Source organism: Camelina sativa, chromosome 17, assembly GCF_030686135.1.
Source record: "Camelina sativa cultivar CO46 ecotype springtype chromosome 17, ASM3068613v1".
NCBI lineage: Eukaryota > Viridiplantae > Streptophyta > Magnoliopsida > Brassicales > Brassicaceae > Camelina > Camelina sativa.
Genome location: NC_141896.1, coordinates 32,928,202 through 32,942,368, shown reverse-complemented (window position 1 = coordinate 32,942,368; position 14,167 = coordinate 32,928,202). Strand labels below are relative to the sequence as shown.

Below are 14,167 nucleotides of genomic sequence, written 5' to 3'. Positions count from 1 at the left end.
AGAGTCAAAGAAACACACCTACAAACTCTAATGGCCGAGTTTGACCGACTCAAGATGAAAGAAACCGACACCATCGATGCTTTCGTCGGTAAACTCTATGAATTTTCAACAAAATCTGCTGCCTTAGGGGACAATATTGAAGAACCAAAAATTGTCAAAAAATTTCTTATGAGCCTACCACGGAAGCGATACATACATATCATTGCTTCACCTGAACAAGTTCTTGATCTTAATACCACAAGCTTTAAAGATATAGTAGGAAGGTTGAAAGCTTATGAAGAGTGGATTTCTGCTGAAGAAGAAGACGAACAATCAAGCAACCAAAGAAAGTTTATGTATGCTAATATGGACTTACAGTCTTACCAAGGGAACTACGGCTCAGGCGGAAGAGGTAGAGATTAAGGTGGACGTTTTTTAGACGAGGGAGAGGATGAGGACGTTATTGGAATCAATCGAATAGAGGATATAGGCAAGAGCAAGACAAGTCTAAGGTAATTTGTTTTTGGGTGTGATAAACTAGGACATTATGCATCAGAAATGTCTAGATCGATTGCTTAAACTCCAAGAAACACGAGAAAATGAAGATGATGATGCTAAAGAAGCTGAGGAACTCATGATACTTGAAGTAGTGTACATTAATGAGAAGAATGTGTCACCAAACAATTTTGAAAAGCATGATATTAATGTCTGGTATCTTGATAATGGAGCAAGCAATCATATGCCCGTAAATCTGACTTACTTCTCCAAACTTGACAAGACGGTCACAGGTAAGGTGCGGTTCGGGTATGATCCTCGCATTGATATAAAAGGGAAAGGTTCAGTTCCCTTTGTCACCAAGATGGTGACAAGAAAGTTTTGGGGGATGTCTACTATATAGCGGATTTGAAGAGCAATATCATAAATCTCGGACAGGCTACAGAGTCAGGGTGTGACGTAAGAATGAAAGAAGGCTATCTCACATTGCATGATCAAAACAGTATCTTGTTGGTGAAGGCTAAAAGATCCAAAAAAATTGTCTCTACAAAGTACTCATGGAAGGTAGTGAAACTACTAAATGTCTGCAATTGATGGCACAAAGTGATTTCACTAGATGGCATGAAATGTTAGGACACATTGGCATAAAAACCATGATGAAATTGTACATAAGGAGCTAGTTATTGGTATACCAAATGAAAGGAAACATGTGTCTCATGTTTGCTCGGAAAGCAAACAAGGCAAGGTTTTCCTTAAGCAACATCTTTCCATGCATCAACAAGAGATGTTTTTTTTGTAACAATCTTAACCTAAGCAAAGCAAATAAATTATAAAAAGCTCAACAAATAAACCAAGAAAGAAATAGAAAATCAACTCATCAATAACTAAAGGAGAATCTCAGGGTTAAGGTAATTGATTAAAAGTGAAATAAGAGAAGGATTATGGAGTATCAAACAACTTAAATTAAGCAAGATTCCTAGGCAATAGAACAATTGCAAGACTAACACATTTCCATGCAATTAATCCCTTTACTAATCAATCAATTATCAACTTCTTCCAAAGGAAATTAAATGATCAATAAGCATTACAATCAAGTCTATCTAGCCACTAAGCACTCTAGTCAACAATATCCAAAGGTAAGGAATGCAAAGCACTTAAAATTTTTAGTTCAGGAATTTCATCAAACACCTACTGGGCATGAAATTCCTAAAGTCTAGAATCAACATGATCAAGGCTGATCTAGCTTTATTAGAAGCAAGGATCTAAAGCATTATAACCATAAACTCCATAACCCAACTCCTAAATCATCCTAATTTACCAAAACCCAAAGACTCTATAAGACTACTCACTCATCATCATGATCACACAAAGGAATAAGCTTGATCTTTGTGAAATCATATTAAGAGATTGTAGATTAGGAGAAATAAAGAAGAAATTACTATAAAAAACTTAGAAGTAAACAAAGATTCAACAAATCTAGAACAAGCTTAAGAACCCTAAAAGTTGCTAAACAAAAGATGGTTTGTCCTAATGAGGAGTTAGGGTATTTATAGAAAAGTAGTAAACTAAATCAGAACAAACCGGATCAGAATAAAACAAATTAAGGAAAACTGGAACAAACCGGATTTGGTTCCAAAAAAATAGCGAACGTTCGACCCATTGACCGACCGATTGGTCGATCGTCTCTCCATTCTGATCGACCGTTGGTCGATTGCTTCGTCGATCAGTCAAGTCTCGGAGGTCTGGTCGAGTCTTGTTCAAGTTGATCGACCATCTGACCGACCGAGTGGTCAATTGGTTGAAGTCTAAGGTTTGGTGAAGTCTGGCTTTGAGATGATCGACCAGTTGGTCGATCACTTGGTCGATTCTTTGAAGTCCGGGGGTATGGTTGATATGCTCAAATTTACCCTAGAGCTACTCTCTCAAATTAAGAGATCACTGCAGTACTTAGGGGTCGAATTCCACAAGGACTCAAGACTACACAATAAATTATAGAGTTTTATAATTAAGCTAAACAGATTAATTTGAATTAAAATAAAAGCAATGCAAAATATTAAATAAAACTGTTGTAAATTCAAAGAATTAAAAAGCTAGGTCTAGGGAATTTTCAGGAAATTATGAAATATTAAATCAATCAATAAATTAGGATTCATGCAATTAAGAACAGATCTAGAACTCTAAACACTTTTGTAAATTAAATCAGTTCTCACTGCAAATAATATCTAAATTTAAAACCAGAAAATCCAAATCTCTTTGCAAAATTCTAGGTAAAAAATCAGCAATAAAATCAGGTTTAGATTGTTCACAAAATTATTAAATCAAATCTCTTTGTAGGAAATAATTTTGCTTATTAAAAGATTTTATCAGGAAAATCAATGATATTCTCATATCAATTTATTTTCCTAAGGTATTAATTCTAGATGGCCAATCAAGGATTAATATGAAGAACAACATATGATGAAGATCTAGCAAGATAATGAATCCTAAATAAACAGATCTAATAAATCATAAAAACCCTATAAAAACCCTGAACCTAACAAGTAAACTACTCAGACATGATCAATGAAGAACAAAACATCTTTCTGAATAATAAGCAATTGAAATTAAAAAGAGTAAGAAGGAGTTCAAGAATTCTTCTCTACAAAGCAGATCTCTCTCTCTCCGAAAAGCTCTCAAAATCTCACAGGGTTCCAGAAAAATAAATACTTGGTAGAATAAAACTTAAGGGTTTTAAAAACCTAAAAACTATATATATATGTCCTAAAACACGTCAGGGACTTGTGTTGCAATTATGGAAGACTTTGGGCTAAATTGTAAAACTTCCAATTTTTGGCTCTCTCGTCGGTTTGGACTGGGTGTCGATCGATGCTCCTTCAGTGTCGATCGACACTGGTCAGTTGATCAGACTCCAAATTGACTTCTTTGATTAAATGCTCCAAAACGATCCAAATTGCTCCATTTTGCTCCTTTCATTCCAAAATTCTATAAAACATGTAAAGACTCAAAAACATCATAGAAAACAAATCAAAAAGGCACTAAAAGACTCTTTATATCATGGTTAAAAACCACAAAAACCATGATATATCAATGGTCAAGTCTTGTTCGAGTTGATCGACCATCTGATCGACCGAGTGGTCGATCGGTTGAAGTCTGGGGTCTGGTGAAGTATTGTTCATTTTGATCGACCAAATGGTCGGTCGTTTTGCCCTGTAGCCAATCGTTGAATCTGATCATGCCTTGATCGACCACACGATCGACCGGTTGGTCAATCGTTTGCTCTTCTTCCATTCTCTTGCATCTTCTAGCCAATTCTTGACCCACTCAGCTCCAAATCACCATACTTCGCACATCTCCACTCCAATACCTGAGGATAACAGACAATGATGCAAAATGCAACCTAAACAACCTAAATGCTCATGAATATGCATAAGACAATGAAGAATTAAGCTTTAAAATCACATAAAAACACAAGATATCAACATGTGTCCTAGAAAAGTGTAAACGAAATAAAAACAAGATGAAAAGTGTTTGGGACAAGTGTTAGCGCAAAATACTTGATTTGCCACTTGTTTTCACCATGCAAATCACTCACCAAGTGTCCAACCACTTCTCTTCAACCAAGGACACACTCTCGTCTATAAATAGCGACCCTTAGAGCCATAGGACCAGTTTGCATCAAGTCCTCGCCAATTAGCGCTATAAGTCCGAGTAGATTCGTGTATCTTTCTAACAAAGCCCAGATGAGTCTCAAAGCATATGATATGGTACATGATTAGGTTGGGTTGTTGTTTGTATTTCCTTAAATTTTGCGTAATAGACTCAAGCACCTTAGATTAGTTGTGAGTCTCGAAGCATGTGATTAGTACATGATAGAATTGGGGTTTTGTTGATTTTGCTTAGGATTTGCGTGATAGATCTAAGTTTTATCGTTGGTTTCTTGTAGTTTTATTTCTTAGTCATCTAGATTGAGCTCTAGGTAGTTCAATTTCGTTTATTGCTTTATTTGTATGTTAACTGTGTTACTTGTGTTGTTTGTCATTGTTGCTTGTTTATGTGTTTGTGTGCATTTGTGTCTAGCGCTTAGTCTTTAGATTTTGTTCTAGTTACTTAAGTTGCATGAGGCATTTTTGTGATGTGTTTTGATTGCATGTTGCTTGTGTGCATTGCATGTTGTTGTTTGTTGGCGTGTTGAGGTTGTCTGTGTATGAGAAGACTTCCCCAAGGCTGTAATCTAAATGGATTACGAAGACTTGTAGTGACGGGATTGCAGCCTATGGCCGGATACAACACGACGGTGTAGTCGAGTCTGCCTGTTGAGAGGGTCTCGCATGTGATGTTTTATGCTCGTGTGCCTTTGTAGCTGCGAATATAGGTGTTCATGGGTGTGGGGGAAGAAGTGGTGTAAAGGGCCCTAGGAGTGTTAAGAAGTGTTTAGCTTCCGCTTAAAACTTGGCGACAATCTACTTGTGTTGCATCTCTAACTTGCATGTTAATTCTTTTGCTTCTATGTTGTTTGTGTTGCTTGCATGTTGTGTGTTGCTTGGTGGGGTTGGGTTTTGGAGTTTTGGTTTTTTGTTAGGTTCCCGAACTCACTGAGTGACTAGAACTCAAGAATCCATAATTTGTTTTGCAGGTAACCTTAGTCGTAAAAGCCTTAGAGGGAGCAAAAGATGTTAGGCCAGCCGGTGTAATGTTGCATTGCCTTTGTAAGATATTTTGTAAAATAAATTATCATGCTTGGTACGATAAACATTATGTATGTTCTGGAGACTTGTTTTGTGAAATAAAAAAAGTATGAAAGTATTTTTCATTAAATTTTGTGTGGTTTCGAATGGTATAAGCCTTGTCCAGTCCAACATAACGTTCGAGGTGGCGAGGGTTGTAAAGCCTAAGCTATCTCGAAGCAGGGAAATTGTTCTAAGGAGGACTGGTTGGGAAGCAATGACTTCTATCTCTCGAGCGGACCACCACAGCGCAGTTTCCATAGTAGCATTTCCGGGTCGTGGTTGGCTTGTCCTATGTTACATGGAACTATGGAAGCGTTGATACATCTCCGATTCCCGCTTCAGAAGCGTCCGAAATCGCCCAAAAGAGTGACATAATCACGATTCTGAAAAAGTAGAATATGGAAGCGCATAGGAAGCATCGACTCTGATTTGGAAGCGCACAAGTGATCAACTGGAAGTGTCTAAATATACCAAAATTGTCAGTCGCCGTCATGTCGTCAGGCCGTCATCTTCACCGTCTTCATCACTGAGATCTGTTCCAAAGACCGTCGTCGATCCGCTTTCATGTTAACACTGTCTCAACCTGTCTTCATTGTCTCGAGTCTCGAACAAGCTTCTCCGATCCGTTTGATTTTCTGTCACAAATTCTCTGTTTGGAAAGTGGATTTTTGATAAAGAAGAGGAGATATATACATATATATCTCTGCGAGACGAGTTGTCTGTCAATTGGTGGCAACTTGTCTTGTGGGAAGGTTGTTAAAGGGTGGAGACCAGGGTTCGAGGAATGCCTGGCGCACCAATAACCTACTGGTGGATTTGGATGAATAGTTTCTGTCCACGGTGAGGGGTTATGATCGATGCCCTGCAGGGCCAGCTTGGGATCCGTTGGGGCGGCTAGAGGTGGGCTAGTGGGGTCAACGGGACGGGTTGTCACATAAAAATCGATTTTTATATGACAACCCGTCCCGTTGACCCCACTAGCCCACCGCTAGCTTGCCACCATAGGCCCGAAGCTGGCCCTGTAGGGCATCGATCCTAACCCCTCACCATGGAGTGGAACTCACTACTAAATCCACCAGTAGGTTATTGGTGCGCCAGGCGTTCCTCGAACCCTGGTCCCCACCCTTTAACAACCTTTCCACAGGACAAACTGTCACCAATTGATCTGTGGGGACAAGGGTTCGAGGAACGCGTGGCGCACCAATAACCTACTAGTGGATTTGGATGAATAGTTAATGTCCACGGTGAGGGATTAGGATCGATGCCATGCAGGGCCAGCTTGAGGTCCGTTGGGACAGCTAGCAGTGGGCTAGCAGGGTCCATGGACGGTCCATTGGGCAGCTAGCGGTGGGCTAGTGGGATCCGTAGGACGGATTGTTACAGAATGTTGGCTTAAGCTTGAAGAAAGCTTGAACCACAAGCTAAACTAATGCAACCGAGTTATGTATTAGGAAAAAGAAAACTTAGGAGTTATCTAAACATCTATATTTTGTCAACTATTTTTCTATATAAGTAGATGCAATGGTGTTGCACAGTGTCAGCCCGTAGGTGTATGACGCCTAAAGCACACCTGAAAATGGTGCCCTTTAACCCCATTTTTTTCTTCCAAAAAAAATATATAACTATGCAAAAGATCACCAAAAAGTTCATTTGTTTTAAAAACAATTGTACATAAACATCAACATACATCACTTGTTGTCAAAAGAAAAGCATCTAGGTACATGAGTCAAATTTCTTCTGGTGAAGTTTGGAAGAAGAAGAAGAAGAACCTTCAAATTAAAAAAGTTAGGGTTTTTTTTTAAGTTCAACTAGATTATCGCGTGCATATAATTTTTTATTATTATTTATATTTAATATTATATTTATTTGTTAAATATTGAATATTTTGCAAATAGAGGAATAACTAAATTTTTTGACCGTTTGTACGGCTAAATGTTTATATAAATTTTTAACCTGCAATATACTTCATGACAATTTGTTTGTTATATTTAGATTATTTTGTTTAGTTTCTGAGATTTTATTTTATTTTTAATTATTATAACAAAAAATAAAGGATCTAAATACATAATAAGTCATTTATACGCTATGATTAAATCACATTGTTCCTAATGATTCAATTACTTTACACAATCTTAGTTAAATCAATTTAATTTTATATGTCAAATATTCTAAAATTAATAATGTTGATAAATAATAAAATGAGAATTTAACCCGTGTTACCATAAATTTAATGATATTTTATTAATTCTAACATGTCATCTTTATAACCCATCTACTATATAACCATATTATACAGTATTTTAAACTTTTTAATTTTACGTATTCGTAATATTTTAATATTTAAATAAATGTGAATCGAAATTCTTCTTACTTTAAAAATCAAAGTTCACAAGTTTTGGAAAAAAAAAATAGGAATCAAATTATTGTTTTTTTTGTTCGCAAATGATTCAAAGATAAAATATCTTCAATACACAATAAGTAATGGACGACTCATGGTGTATTGTAAGCAGCAGTAACCCGAGAGTTATGATCAATAATTTTAAGGCAAAAACGTGATTCCACAAATTTCTATTAAAAACATTGATTTTCGAACAATTTTTGTTTGGCTCCATTTGTTTTTTGAGTATAGTGATAGTGACACTACAAGAAAAAATACTGTTTGTGACTATCAAAATCGTCACAAAGTGGTCCTAAAGTCATTTTTACGATCAATAAAAACTAACTGAAATGGTCGCTAAAATTTGTTGCAAATTTATATCGTCACAAAGTGGTCACTTATTTGCGACAGATTAGTGAGTACAAATAAGCGTTGTATATTAGCGATTACATTGAGACTACCCGAAGTAGTCGTACTTAGAGACTAAATAGTTACTCTCTCTTTTAGCGACTACATTGAGACGAAAGCTAATAGTCATAGTTAGAGACTAAATAGCAACTTGGAGTGTTAGCAACTACTTTGATACATATTTTGGTAGTCACATAATAGAGACTCAGTTATGACGATTTGTTTGGTTGTAGATTTGCAATGTTCTGGTCTCAAAAAAAGGGTCACAAATTAGCAACCAATATGCAACTTTTTATATTCTTCTTACTAATGTACATGGTCACAAAAGGGTGAGATTATAGCATCTGATTTGTTACTGTTTTGAAGAAAATAAAAAAAAACTAAAATTTAATACTAAAACAGATTTCGATTAGGATTATACCCAAAAAACCTGCAAACATCCTTACAAAAAACCTGCAAACATCCATAAAAAAATCCTTAAAGAAAACCATAATATGATTCACAAACAAGTTATGATAGTATTCTAAGGCAACATAAAGGTTGAAGAAGTGTTGGACAATGGTGAAGTGGCTTGTCCATCTGCTGGTCCGTCAACAGTTGTGTTCGCTGCTATGGCTTGTTTTTAGTGAGGTGGTGTTGTTGCATTAGCCATAAAGTCTACAAATCCAGGAGAAGTGTTGTTTTAGTAGGTGACTACCATCTCCAAGCTTGTTATACGACTTTGAGTGTTGCGATGCTCCTCATCACGCCTAGCATTTTCTTCATCAACTTTAGCGAGCTTAACACGACAGCTTCAAGTTCTTCTTGCAACTCTAAGATTTACGGTCAAGAAGCGGTTGAATAACATTGTTTTCTCTTCCCTTTGTTGATCGTCTCAGCTAGTTGGCCAAGTCCAAAGGGTTTTTCCTTGTCATCTGTGACAGTACTCTAAACACACTAAAAAAGATGATGCAAAACCATTTAGATTGAAACAGACAATGTTAATGTTCATCATCACCAAAAGCGAGAATCAACATCAGAAAACCACACAATCATCATTACCAAAAGAAAGTCAAAAAATACCTTGAGAAATATGTAATCTTTATCTTGAATGGTGAGGGTGATTAATAGTTTCGAGAAAAAGGTAAGAGTGATTAATAGTTTTGAGAGAGAGATAAATACTTAATTAGGTCACAAATTAATTTTGGGTGGGGGGAAAGTTTGGCGGTTTATTTCACTAATATTGTTGAAAATTTTGCATCCGTGGTTAGTAACAAATTAGTCACAAAACGGTAATACTTAGAGTCAGTCACAAAAAACTCAATATGGTTGCAATTAAGTCACAAATTGGTCACAATTTGTGACTCTATTTCATTAGTCATAAGCCTATTTGGTTTTTGAAAGCCAAAAACATAAAATTTTGATTTGTAATCATTGACATTGTAATTAAAGAGTAAAAAAAACAAGTTCAGAGAAGAAACAAATACATATAAGAAAGAAAATTTGAACAATATACAACCAGACCGATAAAAGAGGATTCATATAATTTAACTATATATCTGAAAAAACCTCCTAGACACAGAAATCAAGACACTTTTTACATCCATGTTTTCCGACGCCGGTAGAGCAATTGCTCGCCGGCGTCAGGATCTATCTAACCCCTTTAATCTCTCTTACTCTTTGTTAAGCTTTTGAAACCTTTTAATTGGTTTAATATTGTGCAACTCCCATCAAAATCCAGTGTCTTCCTCAGCTCTGGCCCTCTTCTCCAACGAAACCAACACCTGCAATGAAGGAAGGAAGCGAGCTCCGGCGAGTCCCTTCCTGACCCATCCTCCATTCGCAGCATCCATTCCGAAGTGGATAACAGAGCTCTTTCTTGAATCCAATGGCACAACTATTTACAAACCTGAGTCTAGTCTCAGCTTACTGCTTAGACCCTCCATATATGGATTCATAACACCCTCTGACGACGAATCTGTTCACCAGACATCGTCGGCTTTAAGGGCTTCACTCCACCTGTGCTTCTATCGGGAAGTTTTTTCATGTCTGTGGAGGCTGAAATCTTCGGCCACACTGCCGATAAGGGTGATGGCAAACAGAGGAAAACCCTAATTGCTGCAGTGGTCTCCCTTACTGCACCTGGCCCATTATCCCCTTGCTTGTTTGCTTACCCAATTTTGTGGAAGCCCACCTATATGATAAGTGATCCATCAAACTTATTCATATAGGCCCAGGTTGGTTTTATTTCCTTATTCACAAACCTACTCTAATTTGTCATCTCCTTATGCTACTAGTAGCCCTGAGACTTACTATCCGCTATCTGGGATCCGATCCGAGATCCGCTCTGCTCCGCTCCGTAAAACAGGATATCCGGGTCGGGCGGATCCGGATCCGGATATTAAATTTAGATATCCGGCGAATCCGGATATCAAAACATATGAGAGCCGGATATCCGGATATATCCGAAATGCTTATATTATAAGTCAGACTTGGGCTTTTGGGTTTATTAAACGTAAACATATCCTAAAGTCCAATTATTTTGTTAAATATATCAAAAGCCCATCAGCTCAATACAAAACTCAAAATGACGAAGAGAGAAAAATGGTGTTATTAGGGTTTCATCTTTAACTTTGTCGTCATCATCAACAACCGCTGCTTCAGTGCTTCTAGTTGCGATTTGTACCACTCACCACCAGAAGAGAGACAGAGATAGACAACACGGAGGGGAGAGAAAGAAGGTCTTCGATTTCAATGGTGCTTGTCGAAACGTTCTTGAGAAGTTTACGGCGGCGATTTGGATAGCGCTACCGTAGATCTGGGTCGTTAGCTCGAGAGGGCGATATAGAAGGTGAGTATTGGCCGGAGATTGGGTGATTTCCTTTAACGTCACCTCGATCTATGGTTTCACGGCGAGAACAGCGGCTTCAGATCTCTGCTTGAGGGTCAAAACAAGAGAAGAAAAAAAATTTGACTTGGGAAACGAACGGATCCAGATATCCGCGGATATCTGAGTTTTTAACGGGTATCCGACTACCGGATATCCGGGATATTCGGATACGGATTCGGATAGTGATATTGTGTATCCGCCGGATACGGATCCGGATCCGGATACCTCCAAAAACCCCGGATATCCGGATCCGTCTCAGGGCTAGCTGCTAGTAAAGACAAAAGACATCTTTCCTACAATATTTGGCTTTCGATTATTAGTTTAGGGAATAATCTAATATACTAAAGGAGAAATCGAGAGGGCTCACAGCCAATCTCACAAAATTTGACCTCTCTTGCCCTTAATGAAAAATACCCCTGAAAATTTTTCGGACAAGCTTTTGTTCTCTATTTAGATTGCTGAAACGCACCACATTCATCCTCAGACTTAAGATTACTAATTTGCCATTAATGAGAATCCAATCTGGACGTTTTTACCCTTCAAATTAATTAAGAAAATAATTAAAAGTCTAAATTATTAAATATCTAATCTATATAATCGTCAAAACGTGATTTTATAAATTTAAAAACGCTAAAACCTAAAATAATGGGCTTTATAAAAAACCCAACCAAAATATACCGACCTATTCGAAACCCTAAAATTATAGGTTGTTAACTAATATATATATAGGTACAACCCTAATCATTCTCCATAATCCAAAATCTTTAAATGAGAGAAAACCCTAATTTTCTCTCATGTTCTTCAAATTATATATGTATTATAGTTTTGATGATCGCTTATATGGTTCTTCGTATTCATGTTCGTGTTCTAATGATTCATATCCACTTTCTGTAGTATTTGTTTGGAACGCAGGTTTGAGCATTACCAAAACTTTGAGTACGGTTTCATTACTTCTTATATTATTTTGTATACGTTTCTTGATTTATTTAACGTTTTGTAAATTACTTCTTATATTATTTTGTATAAGTTTCTTGATTTATTTAACGTTTTGTAAAAACGATTATACTAATTCTTATGTTTCAGGTGAGTTAGTAAATGGTCGTGATCTTAGTTCTATGTTCCCGCACAAGAAATCTAGGTCTTTTATTTTTGAATACTTTAAATTTTATTCTTTATAGTTTGATGATGCTAAATAGAAAGGCCTATTTCTATAGTTGCAGGAAAGCTTCCGAAGATGATCATATAAATGAGAGATGTTTGGTAATTTTAATAGTAAACTACTCTATCATCGTTATTAAATTTTATTCATGTGTTTGTGGATCTAATAAATAAATATAAATGATAGGTGGAGGTGGCGAGGACTATCGAAATTTCTTATTTGAAATCTGCATCTTCATCCATGCTAAAAGGTATGTTGCTAAATTTAAGATTCCTTTTATAAATATATTTCTAATGATTTAATTAAATTTAAACATTGTTTAGATGAATCTACCAATGATCGTATGGCAAAAAACAGGTATTGTTTTACTTTTTAAAAGAAATTTATTTATATATATATATATATATTTGATTCAGAAAATCATATTAACATTTGTAGTTACTGAATATTATTGCAGAAAGACTGTGAATGGTGCTAATAATATCCCAGAAGTTATGGTATATTTTTAAATAAATTATTTAGTTATTGTTTTAAATTAATTACTCTTATTTTCTCGGATATAACATCATTTAGTGTGGTTAATCAACAGATTAGAGATGCAGAGTCAGCAATACAACGTCTTTCGGCTATTGTTCGGTAGTAATTCTATGTTAAAGGCGGTTTTGACACTAATTCTTTGTTTGGATCATCTTCTAATGTTTGTTAATAATTTGCTTATTTGGTATTAACATGGAAACTGTGTGTGTTTAAAAGTCTTCCTGATACTAAAATTTAATGAAACATTTTACTAGCGTTTTTCCGTAAATTTGATCATAACCCTATTTTTGTTAATATTTGCAGAGAAGCTATTGATCGCAAAAAATCAGAGTCGTTACTTTTCCATTTAAACTACACGGTAATTATCTTCAAATATTCTCAATAAAATTCCATTAGATATAATTTATGACATTGTTATTATTTTAAAAATAGAAAGCGTATGGAAGAAGATATGATTGGTGTCATTGCAAAAATTCAGGCGTGAAGAAAGGAGGAAGACGAAATTTAGAGAATAGTAGGATGAATGTTATGAGATCTTATAATCGTATTTTTATTGATATTGTTTTAGATGAATGAATATTTGATGAAATAGAAAAAGACCAATGGTAATTTATTTTAATAATAAAAATTGTACTTTATTAAAGGCGATCAAATATATAATCGTGAAATACAATTATAGACAATATTTGTAATACTATATTCATAACTATTATTAAGAAAAAAAGTGTTAAAAATTATGTTTAAAATTTTGAATAATATTGTTAATTAATGTAAATAATCTGCATATGGAAGAATAATCCTTGGTGTCGTAGCTCATATTCAGGCGTGAGGATAAGATAAGCATGATATTTAGAAAATAGTATGATGAATATTATGATATCTAATCGACCAGTTACTAAAGTTCTTGATTATTATTTAAATTTCGAAAAAGATAATGAAATGACATAATGATAGCTAATATTCTTTAAAATGTGATAATTATTATGTTCAAAATTTTGAAGATTACTGTTAGGAAAATCTAATGTTGTTATATAACATTATGTAAATTAGGGTGGAAAATCTTAAGAGATATTCTATATTTAAAACATAATAGAATATAGTGTAAGATAACGATTTATTTAAAAATAGAAAATGTAAATATGCATTAAAAGCCGTAATGATAAACATTAAGAAGATTACTATTTAACTCTAAAATAAAGGGAAATATAAAGATATTAATGTCTGGAGATCTATACATATTAGTTAAATGATTTGCTAAACAAAAATTTAAAAATATCACTTTCGCTAAAAAATGTAAATTGTGAATATATAAAATTGCATATATATATATATACGTCTATTCGACTCTTTTGATTTTAACCTAAATCAAAGAAGAAAACAAAGAACAAAAAAAAGCAAAAAACTATGGTTAGGTATAGCTTTTTCGATGATGTTTCGCGTTTGAACTCTTCAAAATATGAATGGAAAATTCGTGTGAAGGTCTTGTGTCTGTGGGAAGATAAAGGTCCAAGTTTGGAGATGGTTTTAACTGATATTAAGGTATTTACATTATTTTAATTATAAGCTCATTATATATATCAAACAACAAGCTTATATTATGCAATTATACCTGAAAG

The 14,167-nt window shown here is 35.1% G+C and overlaps 1 protein-coding gene and 1 long non-coding RNA gene across 3 annotated transcripts; one reads left to right on the top strand and one right to left on the bottom strand.

The window, feature by feature from the left end:
- Positions 1 to 8,372: 8,372 nt before the first annotated feature.
- On the bottom strand, positions 8,373 to 9,087 carry LOC104758095 (uncharacterized). The gene is made up of 2 exons (XR_762624.1): positions 9,049 to 9,087; positions 8,373 to 8,922 (listed from the first exon to the last, which is right to left on the bottom strand). It is a non-coding gene; the product is annotated as an uncharacterized LOC104758095 (long non-coding RNA).
- A 392-nt stretch (positions 9,088 to 9,479) lies between these two features.
- Positions 9,480 to 13,194, top strand: LOC104758094 (uncharacterized). 2 transcript variants are annotated; one of them, XM_010480904.2, is made up of 10 exons: positions 9,482 to 10,202; positions 11,750 to 11,791; positions 11,939 to 11,993; positions 12,070 to 12,115; positions 12,201 to 12,264; positions 12,338 to 12,371; positions 12,472 to 12,511; positions 12,604 to 12,650; positions 12,855 to 12,909; positions 12,984 to 13,194. In XM_010480904.2, exons 3-10 carry the CDS (start codon positions 11,971 to 11,973, stop codon positions 13,125 to 13,127), a joined length of 453 nt encoding a protein of 150 aa, XP_010479206.1. In that variant the 5' UTR covers positions 9,482 to 10,202; positions 11,750 to 11,791; positions 11,939 to 11,970; the 3' UTR covers positions 13,128 to 13,194. The 2 variants fall into 2 exon arrangements, with proteins under 2 accessions (XP_010479204.1, XP_010479206.1); XM_010480902.3 differs by having other exon boundaries at positions 9,480 to 11,791.
- The last annotated feature ends 973 nt before the right edge of the window (positions 13,195 to 14,167 follow it).